The sequence below is a fragment of the Epinephelus lanceolatus genome, chromosome 6, assembly GCF_041903045.1.
Source record: "Epinephelus lanceolatus isolate andai-2023 chromosome 6, ASM4190304v1, whole genome shotgun sequence".
In the NCBI taxonomy this organism is placed as follows: domain Eukaryota; kingdom Metazoa; phylum Chordata; class Actinopteri; order Perciformes; family Serranidae; genus Epinephelus; species Epinephelus lanceolatus.
This window is the reverse complement of record NC_135739.1, coordinates 31806643-31831899: the sequence shown is the minus strand read 5'-3', so window position 1 is coordinate 31831899 and position 25257 is coordinate 31806643. Positions and strand designations below refer to the sequence as shown.

At 41.3% G+C, this 25257-nt stretch overlaps 1 protein-coding gene across 2 annotated transcripts in view; it reads right to left on the bottom strand.

The window, feature by feature from the left end:
• Positions 1-2257: 2257 nt before the first annotated feature.
• syde2 (synapse defective 1, Rho GTPase, homolog 2 (C. elegans)) overlaps positions 2258-25257 on the bottom strand; it is a 58072-nt gene continuing 35072 nt past the window's right edge. For both annotated transcript variants that reach the window (XM_033621805.2, XM_033621806.2), the window contains exons 5-8: positions 23742-23868; positions 12060-12241; positions 11079-11310; positions 2258-6809 (exon numbers count right to left, since the gene is read on the bottom strand). In XM_033621805.2, the coding sequence (XP_033477696.2) occupies positions 6106-6809; positions 11079-11310; positions 12060-12241; positions 23742-23868 (1245 nt within the window). In that variant the 3' untranslated portion in view covers positions 2258-6105. The remainder of the gene's footprint in view (positions 6810-11078; positions 11311-12059; positions 12242-23741; positions 23869-25257) is intronic.

The following is a 25257-nucleotide window of genomic DNA, read 5'->3' as shown; positions in this document are numbered from 1 at the left end:
TTGTCACCTTTTGGATATGAAATAAACAGAGGCTTTATTTCTTATCTGAAGAGCCCTCTTGTTCTTTGTCAGTGTTTGGGTGTTTAGAGACCGTCACCTTGGCTGCACACACCTGATACTATTTCATGGTAAACCTGGACCTGAAAGAGCAAACATTTCCGCATCCCTTATTGAAATTTTCCATGAGAAAAAGTAAGGTTAACACAAAGCACACTATAGAAATAACATGCTGGTTGGATTTTTCATGGATTAATGTTTCTTCAGGATGTGATTACCACAGCTAGATTACATGTTGCTTACCTGAAATACTGTAGTTCGACTTAATACATCTTGATGCGTTCGTTATTTTAGTTTGATATCATCAGCTGTTTTTCCATAATGTCACAATGTCACATAGATGATTTTAATTGTCTGCTGTGACGTCTCATCACTCAAAGGTCCACTTGTCCCAAACCTTTAATCTTTATTACCAAAGTTAACACTACACCAAAAATAAGTCTGAAACAAAGAGCGAGTGTTTTTATGGTTGGCTGGTTGACTCGCAGCCATGATACTGACTCAAAGGTCAGCAGAGATTAAGAGAACACGGGGGAGAAGAAGATGAGGAAGGGGAGAAAAGGTCTGGTTTCACTCGCAGGTGGCTGTCAAGGATGTTTACCTGAAGAGACCCATATCTCTTGTCGCTCCCAAATTAGAAATGAACAGAAGTTTGGTTCACTCCGACAGATATCAAGTGGCGACCTTGACTATCCAAACAGGCTCCGCTGTTATTATGTCTACCTCTGTCTTCATATGGGATTTCACTCTTGCTTTTATTGGGACTGAGAGACCTGCTTTGCAAGTCCAACATGGATGAAGTACTTTTAAGAGGCACCTGAGTCTTCTTCCAGATGTTTGACAATGGAATTTAAAATGCTAGAGATAAATATTATACATTGAATGACTCATTTTTTATTGCGAAAAGACCTAAATTTAACTTGAGACCGACAGGAACATTTTTCTCTGCGTTTAAAATTATATACATTTCTAAACTGTCACTTAAATATTTGGCTCCATCGCCACAAAATTCCAGTCTGACTGTTTATGAGGGTTTATTGCAGGTAGATGAGTTTTTTCTCTCTTTCTCTCAGCAGGGATATAAAACAGTGCTTCAGGGTGCAGGCAGGTATGTGTACATTCTGTACCCTAGAGCTTTCTCATACCTGTTCAAGGCAGCCATAAAAACATGATATGAACCTACAGTAGTGACATCAAACAAGGCTTAAAACCATTTAGTGCTGAAAGGCCCACGGCTGCTTTGACTTCTCATGCTAGGTGCCAGAGATACGTATCACCTCAGCTGGAGCCGCTTGGGCGCAGTTTTCACGGTGCTGAGTTAAGATCTCATTTTGGAAAATTACCTTAAAATGACATTTAACTGTTTCAGCAAACTGCTTTTGGAGTCTACCTGTGACACACAGTGCTCTAAGTTTAGTTAATTGTACATATCTGACAAGTGTTCGTGGTAATGTTGGTTTTTTTTGGAGCCGCAGTGAAAGTGCAGCCTTCCAGCAGTGGATTTTACTGGACGGTTAAATGCAGCTGTATCCTGGGAATGTCCCTGAAGCTGGAAGTTGTTCTGGGAGATTCCCACAAGCCAACAAGGGCAATTCCCCGACTTATTTATCTGTTCTCTGCCGAGGCTGGGTTACAGTGCTCCCACAGCAAAGAGATGGATCTAAAGAAAAGAAACACAGAGTCCAGTTTCCTGAAGTTAAGGTCATCTTTTCCCGATGGTTTTCAACAAAACAAAGACGGTGTTTATGGTTTGGGAAAGTGCGGCTGCAGTGTCAAGTCATCTCAACAAGAGTGATATGATTTCTGGGCCCCATGCAGAATACCAACCGTGGGAATTCCAGGCTTGTCTGTGTGTGTAGGAGTGAGAGGATGTTAACTTTGCACTAAAAACAGACTATTCTGACTGCAGGGAAGGATATTTTGGCATTTTCTAGAGCAGAAATATTTTTTCTTTGTTTGGACAGCTGCATAGTCAGATCTGCAAAATCCTGTTCCAGTGTTTGTGAAGCTCTGGCTCAAGTAGTTTTAATGAGCATTTAATTCTGGTCATTCAAGGTGGTACTGCAAATTAAACCTTGTGGAAAATTACCTATTAATGTCGTAAAAATGTGTCTGAGATGAAAGCTCAATTACATCTTAGGCAGATAAAGTGATGGACTCTGTATCTCTGCCCAAAAAAAAAAGACTCACAGTCCACATGTGAATGTAAAATAATATACTTTATTATGACCATACATCTCTCAGGATCAATACAAAGCACTTTTTGTTTTGTTTAGTGATGTTTTCCATGTGATATTTTCTCTCCAAAGGACAAAGAGGACAAGACAGAAAGATTAATCTCTCTAAGATGTAACACAGAAAAATGATGCAGGTGTTTGTTGATATATTCTGTTAAAAAAAGGAGAGGAAATTACGAAAAAAAAGTGTACTGTATTTCTTTGAGCATCACTCAGAGGGCTTCCTCATAAAAACATCCCAGTCAAACTCCATCTTTGAAGTGTTTGTAGGCAGAAATCAGCAGCTGAAGAATTTCCAATTTAAAAACATAATCTAAGTGATGCTCTCCATGTTGGTTTCTTTACTGTAAATGAGGCCCTGGTTGTTTTTGTGTTGCCTGGGCAGACAGATGGTTTGAAAGGAACCCTGCTGAAAATCACGTTCACCACACCCGCTCAGAGTGACAGCAGCAGCCACAGCTTCACCACCATGAAGCAGCAGGACTGTGACAGATAGCATGCTGGAGGGTGGGGTGTGCAACAAAAGAGAAAAATAAAAATGAAAAATATATAAATAAAAATGCAAACATTACATCAATTGTGCATCTTCAAGCCTATTCTAATATCTGTCTCTTAAAACAAATGTTAAATTTTGGAGTTTTACAGCTGAAACTGTCTCGTGAAATGATCATATTTTTTTCCATTTGTTTTAAGACGATGTTTTTAGAACAAGACTGTAGATGCCAATTTGAGATGCAAATGTTTGGTAGCTGAAATAAATGGCCATATTCCAGGATGATGGTGAGTACACTGTATATTTATAGAGAAAAAATACAATTTGGAAGTGTCCCGAAGCAAATCACTGTCTGCCTTTCAGTCCTCTGAAGAAAAGCTTGACCAGTGCAGTCATCCGTCTATTGGAGGAACAGGGTGACGAACAAACGAGCATACATTACAAAATAAGTCTTTTTACACATAAATAGTAAATACAAAGGCAGATGAGAAAGAGCCTTGTTTATGTCAGTAAAGCTTTTGACCATGCAACGTTCAGTACCTTAAAAAAAAAAAAAAAAATCAAAACACCAATAATCATGAACACAGCTTAGTCCACCAGAGACACAAAACAATGTCAAATATATACACAATACAATAAAAATAACAATATCACTTTTTCTGCAAGAGCACGATTTTATCATATATTTTACAGCTAACGTTGTACCATTAGTCCAGCACATTAAGATGTGTACAGGTAGCTTGAAGGAGGGGGGAAAGCGACTATTGCTACAACACTACGAGGTCATCAGAAGTATTTAAATACGCCATTGAAATAGAAGCTGTAAAAATAATATACTCCGAATACATTTATATAATTATATACATATACATATAGGTTAAATACTGATCATTCTGAATCCCTGGATTGCTGAAAACGTCCTTTGTCGATTTAGGCAGCTAGCTAAGTTGTACTAACTGAAGCCCTCCGCTAACAGTTTCCACTGCTGCTCCAAAAATTGTGCTTCACATTTACGCTTTGTCTGTTTCACGGTTTTGCCAAGAAGCTGCGAGAAGCAGGAAGGTGACTGATTGGTGGTATTTGACGTAATAGCTCAACATCTTGAGAAATTTGCTTGTTTGAGTTTCTTGCAGAGGAAGAAGATTGATAGCACTCTCACTCTAATGTTAGCATGGCATAAAGACTGTACATCAGCACAGGTTAAACTAACAACATGTAATGTGTTAATTGGTGAGTTTTAGCTTGTAAGTTGCTTCTTCTTCTTCTTCTTCTTCTTCTTTTTGTCTTTTAACGGCAGTTGGCAACCAGCGTATTAGGTGCACTACCGCCACTTGTAAGTTGTTTGTTTTGCTATGGACGCCCAATTCTGCTAATGTGATGGATCCTGGAAGTCATTAAAATGAGAAACTTTCTCGAAATAATGATTTAATAGGCAATTTCAGAATGAAAAACAATATGGCCGCTATTTTGAGAAAGCTTATTATTTTAAGATAAGTCATTATGTCAAGAAAATTATTTTCAGACAATTTTTTCTTATCTTACAATACTACATTGTTATTTTGAGGTTTTTTAGTCACATTGGCAGAAATGGGCTTCCAGATTATCTCCCTGCTTCCAGTCTTTACGCTAAACTAAGCTATGCTAAGCTAAGCTAAGATAAGATAAGATAAGCTAAGCTAAGCTAATGATCTTCTAGCTCTAGCTTAATATTTAGCAAATTAACATGAGTGTGGTATCAATCTTCTCATCTAACACTTGGCAAGAAAATGAATAACCACGTTCCCCAAAATGTTGGACCATACCAAGCCTAAAGTGAATATGATGCCACATGAAACACACTGTCTCTGTTTTTACTTGCCTGCTTAAGTTCAAATACATCTTTACTGTACAGCTTTCTGTGAACAGAGATAAGAGTGTTATTATCCAATTCTGACAGGTGTACGCATGCCTGTACATGGGTGTCTATGAACATCTCACACAATGCGGAACGTAAAATAAATTTCAAGCCATATTCTTTCATATTTATCTTTAAGAGGAGGTTTCAGTGGCGGCTGTTTCTCAACTCTCGACTCAGTCCACAGTCCATATTATTTACTGCATGAACTATAATGACAATCTAAACTACTGCCTGCCTCATAAGTGCATTATTGTTGTACAACATTTAGTGTTTCATACCTCAATAGAAAAGCTCTCTGCTGCCTTAAAAAAAAGGAAATCCACCCTCAAACAGAATGTACTCTGGTTCTCCTGTGATCTTGGTTTGTATTACTAAACACTGTGTTTACATGCTCAAAAATATACGGTAGGAGCTAGAAACTACTAGAATTCAGAAACAAATCCCAGAGTTTTCCCCTTAAGAATTAGAGACCAATGTTCTGGACAATAACAGTGAGGTTCAAGAAAATACTAGAACATAGTTCTTTCACTGCCAAAGTGATAGAGGGCCTGGCTCGACTGTAAAACCGACATGATTTTGTTTTCTATGATTAGTTTTTATTAATGTAATTACCTAATTACATATTTTTGTTGGAAACCAATTCTTAATTGAAAGGCCTAATGCATCCCAGATTTATTCCTACCACTGCATAGATGTGGAAGTGTCTAGTGTCCAAATGCTGCTTCACCATAAGAATTTTTTGGCAAGCACTGGGATGTCTTGGTAAGAAAATGGTCAATTTTAAAGAGTCTATCTCTAACTTTTCTCTACAAATGTTGGCGTCAGTATCACTGCTTAAAAGCTTGCATGCATAAAGCTCCATAGTACCAAGGGTGGATTCATACCTGCTAAAAAACACGATACACTGCAGCCTTTGTCAACGTGAAACCAGCTCTTCATGACATCATAAAGGTTTTCCTATTGGTTGTCAACACTGTATCAAGATCACAGGAGGGAATGCATTTCATTTCAGGGTGGATTCTCCTCTTGACGTACCACCTTCACACAATTAAGGCACCTTTTAAACCCCTGAGGGGTCAATGGGTTCTTCTAATAAGAAGAGAAGCAACAATAACAACATGGAACACAGAACCGGACTGAGACAAACCAACAACATGAAGTAAGACAGTCGACAAAATAAAAGCAAAAATAAAAACATTAGGGAATGTCTATGGGTAAGGTACAAATGCCAGAAGTGCCCCGTTGCTTTTCTTCTCATCTCGTCCTTTTTACAGCAGCACCGCACCAACAATACAGGGTCTCCATGGAAACACTGTGGCTGTATCCTGAAGCACCTTGATCGGTAAAGAAGGTCTTCTCCCAACCCTATTAGGCTTTATGAGTGTGTGATTGGATGTGTGTGTGTGTCACTGTCGCAAGAGTCAGTATCCGACGTTGAGCTTGTTCTTGTTGAGCTCTCTCTCCAGATTTCCTATCAGAGTGTCGATGCTCTCCTGCAGGTCTCTCAGGTTGACCCTGTTGCTTAGCACGGGGCTGATATCCTGGATCTTCATGTAAGCCTGGTAGGTGTGCTCTTTGGGCAGGCGAGGAGGCAGGATGTGGTCGCACACCCTCTCCTCCTCCTTGTCCTCTAATGGCTGCCCATTGCCTGAACTATCACTCTCTTCTTGCTTCTCCTCCTCCTCTTCCTCCTTTTTGTCCTCCTTCACCACCTCCTCTCTCTGAGGTTGCTCCTGCTCAGCAGGATCAGACGCGGGGCTTGTGACCATCTGCCCTTTATCTTCCTCTGCATCCTCAGGCTTCTCCTGAGTCTCCTCAGCTGCCTCCGTGTCCTCAGAGGGCACATCATCATAGTCCGCCTCCTCTTTGCTGGGAGGCAACAGGATGTCACAAGGGAAGTAGCTCTCGCCGCAGCCGCTCCAGTCACCAGCATAGCGGTTGCTGGGGCTGTCCAAACGTCCTGGCTTGGGCCGCAGAACACCCGCCATCTCGGCTTCAGAGAGGTTCAGGACCTGGGGACGCTCTTTTTTCCGCCGTAGGGGAGGAGCTGACAGCAGGTCAGATGAGGCTGGAGCCACAGAAGCTGTATGGGGCTGGGAGGAGGATCGGCCATGTGGGTCCACAACTGGAGGAGCAGACAGGAAGAGAGACAATCAGGAGTTAGTCAGGTGTATAGGAGCCATCTGGACTAATATAAATAAATAAATGATTCGACATTTTGGGAAATATGCTTATTTCTTGTCTTGCAACTTGTGATTTGAGAGGATCATGTGTTTGAATATTATTCTGTGCAGTAATTATGTTGCTACAGCCAGCAGCAGGTTAGCTTAGCTTAGCATAAAGACTGGAAACAAGGACACAGGTAGATGTGATATTAAGTGGATTTTTTTTAATATTGGAAAGAATATTTCCCAAAATGATGAAGTATTTGTTTAAAGGGTTAGTTCACTCAAATTACAAAAGAAAAAAACAACAACAAATATCTCTATTTATTCTAATCTATTCATTTATTACAGCTGTAAAATTATTCATTTTTAGTACAAACGCAATTAATCACATTTTTTATCGCTGGTAATGCCATATTAAAAGGTGAAGCAATTCTCACCAGTGTTTTCATTGGGAATCACATGAATACAAATAAATTTACTTTATGATCTTTACTTTCAGATTAATTTCTTTCAAATCAGTGCTGCTACAACACTGATCGAAAAGACAAAATAGCAGCACACAAGCAACTCTCTGGGACCCCCATACTGAAGACCCATTTTTTCTTTTTTGGGGGGAGCAGGGGATCTTTTCGGGGAGATAGCACATCAACAGTATTTCCTACACAGATGTAGTATATATCACCTGAAAGCTGGAAACTTTCAGGATTGATCTATTTGAGATGCAGCTCAGCACTGTGTCTTGTTTTTCTAGTCATAAATCTGTAATAAAATTGTATGCAAACAAGTGCATAGTTTGTGCCCAAAACTGTATGGGACTAACATAAAGTGGGCATGTCTGTAAAGGACAGATTTGTGGGTACCCACAGAACCCATTTTCATTCTGAGATCTTGACGTGAGAGGTCAAGGGACCTCTGTGAAAATGGCCATACTGTTTGTCCCTCAAAATGTTTTTGTCTTAACTTTGAAGCGTTCTTCTAGCCTCATATGATACCAGTCTCATTGCTCTAGCTTTAAAACTCAGCCATCTTTAGCCTCTGACAGACAATTTGCCCAAGTTTTCAGATATCTGTCACCACCCTAATTTTCATAGTGACTATTTTTTTGGTTAATGAGTAGTTCCAGTGAAAACTATGGAAAGTCACACAGGAATCTCAAAACATAGGCATAAAAACTAACACTATATGCAGAGCAAGATATCACAATATCATAAGTGACAATTTTTTTCTTTTTGGTAATTTGTGTGAACTGACCTTTTAAGTGTTACAAGTCACCCCCTTTGGTGACTTCATGGTCAAACTAACATTTAAAGGCATGCTTTGAAAACAAAAAGCCTTTTTCTGATAACAAAATTGAGCTCACATGTTTATGTGAATAAACCTCTATTAGGGCAACAAAGATATCTGGATAAGCCAGCAATAACTTAATTAGATTGTGCGAGCCCTGATTAATGACACACGCCCCACCAAATACAATCTGAACATGCCATGCTGTGCTCAAAGTCAGACAAACACATGCTGAAGTCACACCACCACACTCTGTGCCTTCGATGCCATCCTTCTGTACTATTTGTTATCAACTGTTGACTGAACCACACTTAAAAATTAACTAAACTGAAACCCTGTTTGCACATTATGAAAGAATATCTGACTGTGCCACCAAAAAAGGAACAGCGAGCACTCCAACACAACCAGCACAGTCCGGTTACCTGTCTGTCTTTATCTGTGTGTACCTACACTTGTTGACACCGCTAGCTCTCCCTTACTGGATTGAAAGGGAGCAAACAAAACAAAAGGTGTTAAAAGCTATGGCTGTAAGTCACGTACAACAGGTTAAAGGTTTCAAATATTATCTTTACCCCCCCCCCCCCCCCCCCAAAAAAAAAAAAGAAGATGACTTATGTTTACTCCATTTCATTTATCAGGATTGGCAGTTGCTGATGCAGTACTTAGGTGCAGTGGTTGCACGCCTTGCAACTCTCCTGAGGCTAAAGACTCAAGCAATTATCACTTAAAACAAACAGAAATTATGCTCCTTTAAGAGACAACATGTTATTTAATTTCAGACATGATTCACTGATGACAGGATTAGAGTCATTAGCCGTCAGCAGAGAAAATGAAGGCAGGAATCAGACAAAAATACTGCTCCTCGTGTTACAGTCGGCAAAATTGACTTTGCTTTGTGCTGATTTTCTTCTTTATCCCTGCAGACAAGCAGAGTAACAAACAGCGCACACACGCTACACGCACAGACATCCTCCTCTTCTGCCTAATCAAATTTGCTCACGCTTACAGTTGATAATAATTCAAACCAAACACACAGCCTCTTCAACACACATATGCTCTCTCTCATTACACTACTTGGAAATAGCATCGCTAGTATCTGATGCACTTGTCCAAAGACATGCACACTTGAGCAACAATGTTGTGTGAGAGAGGCGTGAAGATGCGGCTGAAAATATCCCATAATGGTTGTGAAATTTTAGGGTGAAGCTTCAGGGGCTCAGGGCTAAGGTTAAGCCTGGAATGTCATTAATTATAGTCCAGGCGCGTTACGCTCTGAGCTGGGGAACAGGACAGAATGGAGATGTCACTGAGGGCGTAAACAAAGGCTTGAAACTGGACTGAGGGCTTCGTCAAGGTTATTACAGGTCATTATAGGCACTAGCTGGGTGACATCAGCTGCAGACAGGAGTGCAGAACAAGTGCAGGCTGCTACTGACGAAACCACTTGACCCCATCTCCCTCCCTAATTATCTGCAAGTATGCTCTGTCCGCTGAGAGAAAAATGTCTTTGCACTTGTTTAACTTTTGAAATTCCCCTTGTACTTCACCCAGCTACCTGCAATTATGGGATTCGCAAATGCTGACTTATTTACTTGCTGCTTCCCTCCGTGTCTGCTTCTGTTAAGGAGGGTGGAGGATGCTCGACTTCAGCAGTTCACACAGACTTGGTCCAATGTGGGACATTGAGGACGCAGTTTAATTTAGAAGCCAGACCAGACACAGAGTCAGTTCTTCTTCAGACACCAATCAGCAGATCTGGTTTAAGCTGCAGGTTACGAGGAGAGTTTTGAGGATTTGAATCTTTCGGGGATAAAGTCTGTCCGACGTGATGTTAGGAAGACTTTGAAAAGACTATTCAAAATACAGCATGCATGTGAATTTTGAAGAATGTGTGCCTGGAGACACACTGACATAATGAGACAAAGTTAAAAGAAAATCACAGCACTCTCAAAAATAGCTTACTTTCAATTAAGATACAGTAAGCAGGCTTAGATTGATGACCGTGCAGATTTAAAATTGGATTTAAATGTTTTTTTAACAGCCTCATCACCTCAATGTTTATAAAAAAATGCTTTTTCAGCTGAGGAAAGAACAGGCAACCTGCCAGCTAGTAATAAGGTTATGTCCTTTAATAGCAGTAATGGATTTTCTCACAGCCTTATCTTTTCAACCTGCGTGTAGGCAAAGCGCACTGGGCAATTTTGTAATGTTTGTTTAATTTTTCACAGCAGCTGAGACTTGAACTGCGCCACAGCAGCCACTGAATGGCTCACATATTGATTAGAGACGCGGTGAACACAAGGTTTAAAAAATGAAACGCCTAAGGTTAAGAAATATCAAATTAGTCCCTGTGACCAATACGAATTTTCCCCCGCCTGCAGCTCTTTTTCATCATTCCCAACTGCCTCCTGAATAATCTTTGGGTCCCTTCATATCTCACACTGAGCAGACAGCTGCAGCTGGCACAGAGCAGCTGTGCAGGCAGACAGATGACCTGTGTGTGAGGGAGGCTAGTACTGGGTATCTGTCCTTGGCTGGTGATTTATCTTAAGACAGGGCGCCACGCCTCAAAAGTTTGGTTCACATTGGGGCTTACTGGCTTGGCTCTGATTGGCTTAGCCCGCTGTGATGAAGCCCTATGTGGAGAGTTTCATCTCTGAGGAGCCAACAGATGGTGGCCAATGGCTATCAGCTGTGCTTGTGCCAATGGTGGATAACCTCAGGGATCAAAGCAGCCCAGCTCTTTAACAGCCCTTTGTGGAGCTGAACCGCAGAGTTGGCACTGATTTGTACAAGACCCTCAAGCATGCAGGCCGAGAGGCTGGTATAGACTTACAGACATACGTGATCTGATTATAAAAAAGAATGTGTTTCAAAAACAATTACATGGTAGAACTGTCTTTCCGTACTGTCTTAAAGCTAACATTTATTCTCTAATTCACCTGGCCAGAGCTGCAGCAGGTAGTGCAGGACTTCGATGTGTTTTTTGAAGTGCAGCGCGCTGGCCAGCTCCTCGGAGTCGATGAAGACTCGGTTGGTGTGGCAGGACGCGTCCTGACGCTGGCTGAGCAGCACCGGGCCGAAACACACCGCCAGGTTCTGACATGTCATCTTGTTCACTTCTTGGCAGGATGCTACCAGCTTTAGGTGGTCAAGAAGCTTCTGCAGTGTCATCTGATGCACACACACACACACAAGCGGGCAAACACAGACAAATAAGACATGTTATTATTATGATTAGTAGTTGTAGTAGTACCACTGGTAGCAGCAGAACTACACTGCAAAATCTAGCTTATGATGCTATTTACAGCAGTAAACATCTACATTTCTGACAAGACATGGAGAAAATTTATGCCTTTAACAAACAAAGTGAGTCATCAGTACCAGCATATGGCTACACTGTAGCCCCAAATTACTGGCCATTGCCTCATGAGACATCAGCTGTCGGTTTGACAGCCACTAAGTAACAACAAATTGCAGTATGCTATGGTTGAGGTAGTTTACAAACAGTGTCATCATTACATAGTTTATCTTTGGTCACAAAGGGATTCTCAAAAATACTCTTTTAAGCTGTATTTGTGTGTCATGAAAAAAATACATAGGCTGACATATTGGGTTGTTGCCTCAAAAATCCAGTATGACTCAGACTTTAGTTTTAATTTTGTATCCTTAATCAATAATCTGAAAACAGTTCAATGACAGTGAAAAGGTGTTGGAGAAAATTACAGCAGTATAGTCTTGCAGACTGAATGCCTCCACTAATATCCCGCAATGTGAAAGCCTACGTAACAGCAGTAGCATCATCATCATGACCATCATCATCATCTATGCCACAATTATCCCTTTCAAAACCACTTCTGTGATACTATCCGAGCACTATGATGACACTGACAGCCAAATGAGGGATGCACAGCCTTACTCACCCTCTCCACATCTGGCAGGTTGTCCAGCAGGCTGACAGTGTGCTCCGAGTCGGCTTGGTCGTTTTCGCAGCCCGCCGCTCCTATCCGCAGAGGCCTCGTGGCCATGCACTCCAACACTGCCTCATACAGTTGCTTGGTGATGAGAGGGTAGGGCAGCTCTCGCAGGTAGTCCTTCAGTACTCCTGCAAAGTGGGAGAGAAAGAGAATAGGGCATCAGGACAGCTGCTGCAGCAAGATAGTGAGCAGATGTTATATTTGTCAAACGGGTTCTTTGCAGCATAGCTGAGGGTCACTCAGCTTTCCCACACTTGAATGGAGAACACAGGCGACTTTAATACCTGACAAATCACTAACAATATATCTTTATGAAGTGTTGTCATTGAGAAATAAAAAGCTTTTATTTTCCCTCTCTTTTAACCCGCTGAACCTGGCGCACTCTCTTGGCTGCAAATTGAGGTCCCATTGTTTCCGCGGGTGATCCTGTGCCGTCTGCTGAGATGTCTGATTGGAGTCGGGCATGACTCGGCAGCCAAAAAGTGTCGGGGGGGCTGGTGCCTGTGACGGCGCGTTCACACCTGTGACTTCAGCCTCCTGCAGTTCAGACAAAAGCTAAGGGAAAACATGAAACCCACGCTGTCTGTCTCGCCTAAGTCCCTGAAATATCGCTGGCATGTCTTTTCATCAAAGGCGAAGGGGGGGTGGGGGGGTGGGGGGGGGGGGGGGTGGGGGGGTGGGGGGTGGGCAGAATAAATACAGGAATAAGAAAGAGTCTTGGCAGTGTGACAGCTCTTTGTGGTGAGTGTCTGCTCTCTTTTCCCTCTGCATGAATCTGGATCAGTTTTCAGAGACGGCTGGGGGCTGTGTAATCAGCAATATTGGTAATGCTCCAAAGTCATACACACGAATGTCTATAAAGAGTAACACTATAATATAATTTTAGGAGATTTACAGATTACTGTCACTGCAATGATAATATTACATGCAAATAAAGAACGCTGTTGATAAAACCATTTAGAAATGCAAAAGACACACTTGCAGCAGTCTGAATTGCAACTTTAAGGTACGTTTGACGTCAAACAGAAAATAAGATACTATTGGTGTGATGCCTGTGAGCTAGTTCAAGCAGATAATTTGTTGAGCTACTGCTACACATCACATGTGAAATACTTAACTCAATATGTACCAGTAAACCTACACTGAATCCATATATGCATACTGCACCATTTATCCAGTGCACCCTTTGCAAGTAAAGGGAATATTTCAACCTGGAGCCCTGGGAAATATTTTGTGTCATGATGAAGCGGCAACATCCAAGGCTGAAAAATGAAGCCAACGCAGAAGTGCCAATAACTGCAGTTTCTGAAATGCCTCTAGAGGCTGGCTCCAAAAGTGAGTCAATCCCAATAGACCCCCATATTAAAAGGCCCAGCTTTACAGCAGAAATAAATACATTTGGAGCCTGGAACAAAAACAGTTTTGGTCTCTATAGTGAAATAAACAGTGTCATACAGATTTTTTATGACTCACTCATTTAAATGTTATTAAGGCTGACAGGTTGGGTTTCGTCCATTGACAGGTAAGTCTATACTGCAGCAACTAGGGTGAGTAACATTACCATGGTGTAACCCCAGATTCAGAGTGTAAAGGTGTAGCCATATGCTACTTACGGCTTTTTCTGTGTTTTTAGTTTTTGAAAATTTATTGTAATGTTTAAGTCACCTACAAAAGTTTTAAGCATGTTTTTCACTGGTGAAAATTAGCATTAGCATTAGTAGCTGTAAATGCAGTATGCCAACTAAGCTAACAGCTAGCATTATCTCCACCATGTAGTCAGTTCTGGCTCCAAAAAACAAGATGGTGATGGCCAAAATGCCAAGCTCAAGGCTTCAAAACAGGAGTCCACAAGCCAATTGGTGATACCATGGTGGCTACGTTCATTATTTTTACAGTCTATGGTCATAAATAATGGGAACAACAATTTCTGAAATTGATCCAATGTTGAGAGACCACACTGCAGCCAGCAGCAAAACTAGTGTGATATAATCTTCAGGGTAGTAGTACAGCATCAACAACATATGTCAACTAAAGTTGCTTCTTTTTGCCACTGGCAGGCTCAGATTGTTATTAAGTGTCTAACAGAGAAACATTTTTCTTTACGTGTACTGTTTGTTACTGTATTTAACCAAGTGTCGCTAAAGGAGAAGTCTTGAGAGTTTAATTGTTGCAGGAAGACATTAACAAACAGATTGGATCAAACGAAAGGTAAAATAAAAAGTTTTATTTCTTTGTAGGGTCCTCTCCATGTTGTCAGGCACTTACAATAACAATCTGAACCTGTTAGTGCCAAAAACAAGCACTTTTATTGAACACATATTGATGGTGCACTATTGCCCCAAAGATTACATTGCAGCCTGTTTCGTACCTACCAGCTGCAGGGATCTAGCTCTATACTGGACAAATCACTTGGACACATAAACATGAGAAAATGTGGTCCGGCTTGAAAAAGTGTCCTTTTGAGTGGTTTTGTTGCTGCTGCTGTAAACACCTGCTGCTGATGCTTGAGCTTACATTCCATACACAGGCTCACCTGCCAACAGCCAACAGCTTTGTTGAGGTACAGTCTAGTGCTACTACGACTGCTGATTTTCCACAACTTTGTGTTTCTGTCACATCATTTATCAGCTGTTAGGCTGAAACATGTACTGTAAGCCAGAGAATAAAACACTTCCTGTTCTTGCTGTCTGCACCTATGAACTGTTGTTAGGCTTCCCCAAAGGTTTACTCTCCTGGGAGATGCCAGAGATTGCTGCTTTTCTACACCAAGCGCCTGTGCTAACATGTTTATCACATAATTTCTCGGCATTGTTCAGGTTTTGTTTGGTTGATGCTATCAGTGTGCTGTGATGCTGCAGAGGCTCATGGCTGTTTGATTGCTCTCTCTCGAGCTTGTGGATGATATATTGGTGTCGGCCAGCTGCTCTGTATGCTTTCTCCTGTGTTTGTGTGCAATATCGGCATTGCTCAGAATTGGATTAAGTTCTTGTAGCGGCTGTGCTTATTTATGCAGTGGTGAGATATGAATATTCAGACTTTAGTGTAAAGCATGTTAGGAGCTGAATGGGTTCTGTGCAGAGGGTTGCATTGTTTTGGGAGTGTTCTTATTGGCTCACTGCAAACGTAGATCTCTGTTAAGCACTGGAGAAATATTTAACTCAAACGTAGCTGATTTATTCTCACTTTTCTCTTCTTCTTATCAGTTACTTCTAAACAGCTATGTTTCTTTTCTATGATTTACAGCATACACTCAACTGAGCTTACTGCTTTCTAAGCTTGCATCCACATACTGGGCATGTTGATGATGGTGATCTTCTGTTTAATAACACAACATAACATTTGATAAGATAATTGTCTGCCCCAAGCCATGAATAGTTGTTACTTTAACCCAGGTAATGTAGCCTAATATTAATCTGCTGTGTGGCTGACATGCCTTATCATTAATCATGTGAATTGCTGGGTGTAGACAGTGTTTGGGAAAGAAAGCAGGTGACAGAAAACTGTCAGTAGATAGAAAGAAAATCACTTTGCAACACCAGTGTGTCACAATTTTGCCACATACATTGCTTACGGAGAGCACAACAGTATGCTGAGCTATACAGAGACACGTCGACCACCATTCTGTTTGTAAAATTCCCGATGTAGTGTAGCAGATAATGATTTCTACACTGTGCTTGCAACACAATCCCTTGAGCTGTAAATAGGAGCTCCTACGTTATCACTTCCACATCACTGCACCCCGTCCCATACACCCGAGGTGTTTGCCTTTTTCCTTCTATTTACAGCAAACTGCAATAAGATTCACTGTAAATCCGCCAACATCCCTTTAGGCCCAGTGAGGGGAACGGAGGGCACAACTTAACACGCTCACTTTTTAATCCCAGTAAGTCCCCGCTCTGCTCTTTACGGGAGCCAGAGAATTAAAGCATTGCAGTCTGTTCCTAACTGGCATTGTAGGTCCATCAACCCATTACACTAACAACGTGGACAAAATGTTTAAAATAAACCTTACATTTCTGTTTGCCTTTCCAACAAAGTACATGAGCATAAGCGCTTTGCAATATAGGATTAGAGAGTGAAAGAAGGATCTAAATTCAGTTCAGTGTTACACTTAAGACTCAGATTAGCATTAGGTTGAGTATCTGCACAGTGGCATTCAATACAGACCAAAGCTCAACACCCACTGGGAGAATGATCTGCTCTGAACTTAAAGTGCTACATTCACCATATTGTGTTTTACAATAAATTCAACAGGTAAAAATGATTGATCTTTTTATTTTATTTTATTTTTATTTTATGGTATTTTCTTTGTAATTTGTACTGTGTTTTCTACAGCTGCACATTTTTGAGTATTTGGTTGTTTATGTATTTCATATACAAACTAGTCTAGGGACCAGCATTTCAAATGAGCTTAGACTATAAATGTAATGATATGAGGGATTTGACTTTTTGATGATTATTCTGAGCTGTGAATCTGTCCCTAGAAAAATAATAAACACATCTTTCACCCAAGATTGTGAGAGATTGTGCATTCCTGAGGCAGGCAGTGGTGGCTCTGAAGAAAAACAACTCATACCCAAACAAGCACACTGGCGCACTTTGTCAGCCCTCCCACTTCAGGTAAACCAACACAATGACAGCTCTAAGTCAGCAGGGTCAGACTTTAACATGGCTTCAAGCAAACATGCACTGAAAACTTCATAAAATATCTCTGCAACTGAACATGTCCCCTGCGTCCTCTGAGCCAACGCAGCTGATCTACGGCGACATGTTTCTATATTTGTTTTCTGATTCAATTCAGTTATCACTTATCTTCATCACGTTAGGTATGAAATCTGGTATGAGAGGAATGTGATAAGGACTCATAAACACACAAGATACATTCTCTTTCCTTAACGCTACTCCAGACATGCTGATTTCCAAATCAGATTACACAGAAATGCTTTGTGAACATCCTCCGGCTTCCCATTGTCAATCTTTGCTGAGACTTCGTTGAGATAATAATAATCTGCTTGTTTCATCGCAGCAAAAACACACTGCCTGGAAGCAAAATGAGCTGTGTGTTTTCACCCTTATCTCTGCAAAGCAAAGTTTTTTTTGTTAAGCAAGTGGGCAAATAAAATGCAGAGAGGCACCACTCGATTTGTTTTTTTTTTTTGCTTAAAATGGAAACTCAAGCATGTTGGACTCTCTGACCTTCGTTGTGCTGTGAAGCGGATCATCTAGACACAACAACGGCAAGACTGTTTAACGTTAGCACCGCTTGATGAAACAAAATGTTCTCTTCATGCCTCACGTGCAATATATGACAGCTTAACACACATGTTTAGCCTCTGTCTATTTCAATAATGTAAAAATACACCAGCTACTCAAACCTCATTCACATGTGCTTGTGTTTGTCTGAAGTGAGGAGAATACAGCCATTCAGGTAAATCATTAGCCTGCTATGAGTCAGTGCCAGTGTTTACTTTTGTGTTTTAGCCCCTGTTGGTGCCTGATTCACACACACACACACACACACACACACACACACACACACACACAGATACACGCAAGGTCATGGGCTCAGGGGTGAACAGGTGTGCTTCCCCTGCAGGTGCTTCACTTTCCTTCACAGCCAAGCTGACAACAAGCACACACTGAGTGTCTGTTCTCTCACATTTAAATGGTTGAGGTTTGGCTCTTCACCAGTGGAGATATGAAGTACTCATGCATATATCTCCAACCACACGTATGGCTGATTAAGACTGAACAGCACAATGAGTTCTGCAGTAAATATATTCAGCAGAATAAAATAAACCCTTGAGGGGATCCTTCAAAGCACGCAATTAAACCTACAGATGACAGCAGCTGAATGTATTTTGTTGTGAATGTGTTCTTTTTCTAATCAATTCAGACTTTCAATGTTCCAAATGTGCCACCAAACACTACAAGGCACACAATGCACTGGGGCACGGCTCTACCTTTGACCTCTTGTTCAAACAAAGCGGAAGGTCACTCCTCTTGTCAGTGCTGCAGTCAACGCCTCGCCCGGAGAACAAATGGGGGTTTGTTCTCTGTCCTGCCCCCTCCCTGCTGTCCTGCACGCCCCCACAGCACTAGGGGGGGCCAGAGGAGATTGTGTGTGCTGTGCCTTGTCCAGTGGCACGGTACAGTTTTACACTGTGGTGCTGCCTCAACTTTTCCATAGCCCCAAAATCACCAAATAACCAAACCCCATTCCTAACTGGAAACAGTGGTGCTCTCATGCAGCATTCATCAGAAATATGACTTTATGGTTCTCAGTCCCCAGTTTAAGGAATATTCTGACATCCACACAGGCCTGCAGCTCTTTGTAAAGTGGTTGCCTGCTTCCCCGGCCGGCCCAGGGTTCAGCTAATCCCCCATGCGTGAGCCAAATACCATCTGTGTTTGTTCGGCAACAAAGGGGGCACTTGTTAATGACTTTCCATGTCTTCACTGGTGTACTGCTGAGGGTGGTGGAGTGGACTGGGGGGGCAAAGTAGGGAAGTAGGCTATGGAAAAGATGAGTCAGGCAAGGCAAATAAAAAGACCACAAACAAGGATCAATAACTGTGCCGAGCTGTCAACCAGCAGGGCTTGGGACACACTGGTTTCATTTCCTGAGGATCGAGGACAGCTATGAGCATCTCATCATTGGATCACATGGAAGGTTTGTTTACCACACAAAAGCCAAAACACCAAAACAGGTTGAGCTGAAGACTTAATAATTAGTTAAGGTTGCTATGGTGTCCTCTAAAACTAAACTTTTCCACAGTGATTTCATTGTGTATTTGCTTTATCCCACCAGAGTGATCTGTAAAACAGTGTGAGCTCTAAAATATTTTCATTTTGAGGTTAGACTCTTATTGTATATACTAAGTGTCACTTGGAACTGCTAATGTCATAAACTAAGCTGTCAAACAGCCCTCTAAGATTTTCCTGACTAGCCTCCATTGTCTCATGCTATTGTTTGGATAGTGTATAATTCTGAAGCCCCAGTAGTCCGGAAAAAAAAAATTGGACTGAAAAGCCATTTATCCGACAACCAGTGGTAACCCGAAAACAAACGTGCATTACTCTGACAGGCTGTTTCTCCAAAAATACAATACACAATCTCACAAACAGAAGCCCAAGGCTAATTATTGTAGAGACTAACCATCAGACCTTCCTACTATGGCAAAGGCATAGCCCACCTTACTTTGTCTCTGATTGGTGCACCCTGATATTCTCACTCTAACCTTAACCAATCTCGCTATACATGCCTAAGCCTAACTAACCCAACCAACAAAGGCAAACAGTATCAGCCAGTTAGAGGCAGAGTAGGGCAGGTCATGCCTTCAACATAGTGGGATGGTCCAATGATGTCTTTCTGCAAAATAATTAGCCATGTGCTTCTGTTTGGGAGAGTTCGGTCAGAGAAGAACATTGAGGCAGGGCCGACTGAACACAAGCCATGAATCTTTCTAAATGCCGGGAGAGTGTATAGTGTGTTTCGGAGCAACCGGCCTTCAGAGCAGTGCACGTTTGTTTTCAGGATACCTGGCTGTCAGACAAATGGGTTTTCGATCCACTGGGGCATTTTTTTTACCATTGGGGCTTTGGCATTATGAGACTGCGGAACAATTGGCAGTCCCCCTCCATTAGCTACCACTCCAGACTACTGAGTGAAGCCTCTCTTACTGGGTAGAAAAAAAAGTCACCTGATATTTTGTGTAATCAAACTATTAGGGCTACTGAGACTGTCTAAACCAGAGGTGTGAATCTTACTGTAGTTCATGGGCCACATACAGTCCAATTTGATCTAAAGTGGGCCGGACCAGCAAAACCATTGCCTGTGAATATCAACACTTTGAATATTTCTTTTTCTTTTAGTGTAAAGAAGTACAAAAACATTCTGAAAACATTCATTTACAAACTAGATGATGAATAGCCTGAGATGTCTTAAGAAAAGCGAGTACAATTTCAACATGTCTCAGTGTTTCCACCTTCAGTCAGCTTACTTCTCACTGTCATTACATGTGCATTTTTCCATAGATTTCTACTCCTGTGTAGTAATGCTGACATCACCATGCCAAACTAAAGTTAAAGCTATTCAGGAAGCAGATTAAATTATCCCCCCTGCCAAAGTTGTTGCCACTACCTTAGTTATAGGGTTGCACCATTGTGGTTTAAGATAGAAGTCTGACACAACTTCTTTTGTACTGCTGCTGATTGACAATATTTTGCACAATGTTCAATATCTGAAAATATGACCAGAGTAAGTATTCACATTTTCTTTCCAGACAATTGTACCCTGGTTGGGGTTTAAAAGACTGAAGTAGCATTTTACATAGAGCAGACTAGTCTCTGTAAGAATAAGAGGCAGCATTTCAAATACCAAGTTAATTATACAGCTCAACATTTAGGGAATAATACTCATTTGCTTTCTTGCTGAGAGTTAGATGAGATTGACATTACTTTCATGTCTCTACGAATGTGGACAGTCAAAAGGCTCTTTCAAAAGGTTCAACATCCGCCTACCAGCATCTCTAAAGCCCACTAACATATATCTCTTTTAGCTGCAACCAGCAGCTCTATAGCTCACTCTGTCAGTCAGTTGGTTGTTTGGTCCACAAAAATTTCCCCACCCTTTGGCGGTCACAGTTTTTGCCCTTGGAGGTTGATATTTGACATGGAGGTCAAATGTGTGTGTAAAGCTGTGTGTTTGTGTTCATGCCAATTAGCTAAAGGGGGGAGTGGAATATCACAAAAAGGTGCATAACTTCCAAATGGATTTACAGACTTGCCCAAGAATTTATGGAAAGATTTTGCATGAGCCAAAGGACAGCTGATTAACTGTTCATGTCAACTGGTAAAAAGGGGCAACACGTGGATACATGAGCATACGTGTTCGCAGCTAGTGTGAATTTGCGCTTTTTTTTTTTCTCCACAAAAAAAGTTGTGGTTTAAGAGGGGGAATGTGCTGGACTCATGATGATAGTTTTAGATGCTTGCTCGAACTCCTTTACCTCTCTTGTAGAAATAATAAGGAGTGTTCAATATCTGGTATCTATGGTGTAAATTAGAGTAATCAAGAATAAAAAAAAACAGGGCTTTCAACACTTCTGCAAAACAAATGTAAATGAAAAACGAATTGACCCACAATTCCAGTGAGTTGTTAGGTGACTGCCAGGGTATGAGGTTATGAATCCTACTGGTCCACGTCCACACCAGCCAACATGCTGTAGCTACAGCAACACAGATTCTTTCCATGACCACCCTCTTAAGTGCTACACATGAATAGATAAGCTACAGAGTAGAAAGAGTATTTACTTAACTTGAATTGCTAAAGATAATATGGTTTGTGTTGATTTTCCACAGCATGTTGCCTGTGTTGATAACACCTTTCTGTTTCTTTTGAGTGAATTGTGATTTGAAACAATGGAGGGCCGTGCACTGAGCATGTTTTGCAAGCTTTGGATTGAACTCTGATCTCTGGATAATCCCTTTCACTACCTCCGCTTTTAAATTAGCCGTGTGACACACCAGCCCTCTTAGCTCATCCGTTTGCTGTTCGCTCATTAGCCTCGAGTCTGACTCCGCACCACAGAGATTCCATTTTAATTTAAACTCAGCCTTTTAATTTTAAAGATGTAAACAATATAAAATGAGGGGACATGAAATATGAGGAGATAACATTTCAAATTACTGGCAAGTAAAAGTAAAATATGGTCAATCAACGGGCAGATTTTTACCAAATGTTTCTGAAAAGTGTGTTTTAAGACTAAACCCATGATTATATCCCAGATGGACATTTTTGCAGCACACACCATAAACCCCTTATCTGCCTCCCTTCCCCCTCTCTCTGCCCTCTTCCACTCACTCAGGCCCATCTGCAACAGCAACTCGCTTGGTGGAGCAAATTTAGGCAGCAAGCAAAAACCAACAATCCGCACTGGTGCTGGCCCTTTTTTTCTAACCCGCTCAACTGTTAACTGTGTTCTTTGCCCTGCCATGCAAATACGTGTGGATCAAAGCAGGCATGATAGGTCGATGCCTACATGGGGCCTCTTCTCAAAACCAACAGCAGCTCCTACAATGCCCAGGGGTTTCCATGGTCTTCCTCTTTTTGTGGGAGACACAAAAATCATGACCAAGTCATTTTCTACAACTTTGCCGCCCCTCCCCCCTCATCTGTCGCACTGCTGGAATCATTACTCAATCCAGTGACAAGGCTGTTTTTGTAAGCTGAAGACTGAGGTGAGATGTGCTGTAACTCACTGTTTCCATTTTTAATTTCATGGTGACGAAGCGGAGAGAAGCTGCAACTCACAGGATTCTGAGTGGCATTTAAATTACCGGCTTTTAATAATACATATGGGGACATAAAATTTGCAGCACAGCTTGTGGGACAATAAAACAGCTCTCACATTTACTCTGCCATCATAACCAGACTGAGTACTGTGGATTTACTAAAACATGTCCTATTAGGGACAATACAGAGCGTGTCTGAACCACAAACCTGAAGGAGAAAGAATGACCTGAATGTACGGCATGGCCTGATTAGTGTGTGTGTGTGTGTGTGTGTGTGTGTGTGTGTGGGTGGGTGGGTGGGTGTGTGGGCCCATCCCTCGGGCACCGGCCCACACTGTTGGCTGACTGCTGGAATGCTTTTACTACAAACAGCAGACTCACACACACTCTTAGATGCGTACACATGTGCTGACCTATCTACAGAGGACACGCCAGTTCAGGCACGTTTGCTGTGGCAGGGCCTGGGTCGATACTAAACACACACTCAGTAATGTCCTAGTTATTTTATTATTAATGCAGATGTGCAGTAAAACCCTAATCTCGTAATTAGGTAAATCAGTCAGTGTGTTTTAAATGTCCCAAGTGACTGTTGTGTTAACCTTTAATATTATAATATAAAGCAATTTATAACTTTTGCCTAAAAAGTGCGATATAAATTAAATTTCACTACTATCATATTAAATGACAAAAGCAAACAAACACCCTGCTCTTGTGACGGATATATGATATTGAGGTTTAAAACTATTGATATAATTAATTAGAATAAATATTTTTGACACATAACTTATAAATTTGTGCCTCTTTCTTTTCGGGAAACTTCAAAAACTGTTTAAATTGTCTGCTTCTGCTTCATGACAAAACAAACTTTGACAGGTCACATCAATTGATAAATAGTTTATATAATTTCCCTAGCAAAAATGCCAAAAATTCACTGGTTCCAGCTGCTTGTCTTCTTCATTGATGGGAAAGTGGATATCTGTTGGGTGTGAATGGTTTTTCAGGATAAAACAAGCAATTTGAAGGTGTTAATTTGGGCTCTGGGAAATTGTGACAGGCAATTCATTAGTTTCTGAGAAAACAATGGCAATAGATTTTACCTGGAATCACCTGTTCTGTCTGTTTTACAGGAAACCTGAGGGCACCTAATGTTTTGTATACTGCAGTATGTAGTGTCTTATGTCATACTGTATCTTAATAGAGGGTAAGAGGGAAGGTCAGAGGGACACCCACACTCTTTCTAGTTAAACAACCGTTCCTAATTATGCCGAGCGTGTGTGTCGACCCCGTGCTTTGTTGCCATCTCATGTTCTCTGTTACCAGCGATCGACTTACCTGTGATGACGTTAACATCAGGATACGTGCTTTCACTCAGCTCCACAGCGTGGCTGTCTCTCTCAAACGCCTCCCGGAGCTCCTTCTTCACAGCTGCAGATCCACACAGACGATAGAGACCCACCACCTGGACACACACAATGACACACAAGTAGGTCAAGTAAACAAAACATTTGATGGAGTGGCAGACATTTTTACAACCCTTTCGATCAAGTGTGTTCTCAAACAATGTGCTGGAAAGAAGCCAAGAGTACTTTCACAGAAAATCCAGGTGTCTTAAAACCGTTGTCTGTTTTATCTCCATTAAATGGCAGCTTACTTGAACAACTGACAACATTTTAGAGATTGTATATTTAACTCTATCAGGGCTCACGTTTTGATGGAACACAGGAGGCCCATCGTGGAACAGCACCACACCACCACTACATACTACTTACTTATCTTACTAAACATATCTTACATTCTACTTTTGATCTACTTACTGTAATCCTGTTTTTGTATATCTTATCTTTGTACAATATGTGAATCCTGAAAGAGGGATCCCTGCTCTTTATGAGGATTCCTTCTTTTTACTTTTCCAATTTAAGCTTTTTGCCCGGCATTTCCAGCCCAAATTAAGGGTTTAAGGACAGATGGAGTTGTATGTTATACAGATTGTAAAGCCCTGACACAAGCTTGAGCTAGACAAATATAACCAACTCAACTTGACTGACTGGCAGCTGCATCTTCTCAACAGAGACAGACTGTTATGGTTTGTTCGAAACATTTAAAGTAAGACTACATAACTCTGACTGAACAAAAGAAAATGTATCCGACATGCGAAAATGCAGAGAGGAGTTAAAATTTAACATAATGACCCAGTAATGTCAGTTACACTGCAATATGTTATCTACATTAGCTAATATTAGCTAAGCTATGGTTACATCCAAGCTACAGGAACAGCACCAAGCTTTGGATCCAGTTTGCCAATTTGGGAGGCTGTGGGTCAGGAGGTACAGTATAGTGGGTCGTCTCCTAGACGGACGGTTAACGGTTCGATCCCTAGTATCCTTGAGCAGGACACTGAGCCCCAAATTGCCCTTGTGTGAATGTTTATGTGAGAGAATGTGATTGTGTGTGAATGTTTAACTGATGAGCTGGTAGAAAACGTGTTTGGTAGCTCCGCCACCAGTGTATGAATGTGTGTGTGAATGAGTGATTGTGGTGTGTAGTGTAAAAGTGTTTTGAATGGTTAGAAAAGGAGAAAGGGGCTATACAAATGCAGTCCATTTACACAGTGGCCAAATAGTGGTATTACAGCTTCTGGGTCTACTATGTGATGCCATGGGGCAAAAAAACCCACAGCGTTTTCCCATGGACTTACAATTGGGAAAGAGACGTCTTAAATCAGTACAAACATTTTTTAAGTCTCACAACCCCCACAAAATGACTCATTTCACTATCAGAATTGATTCACTTGGTCCAATTAAATTTATAACCGGTAAGAGTCACTGGATTAAATCATTTTATCCCCATT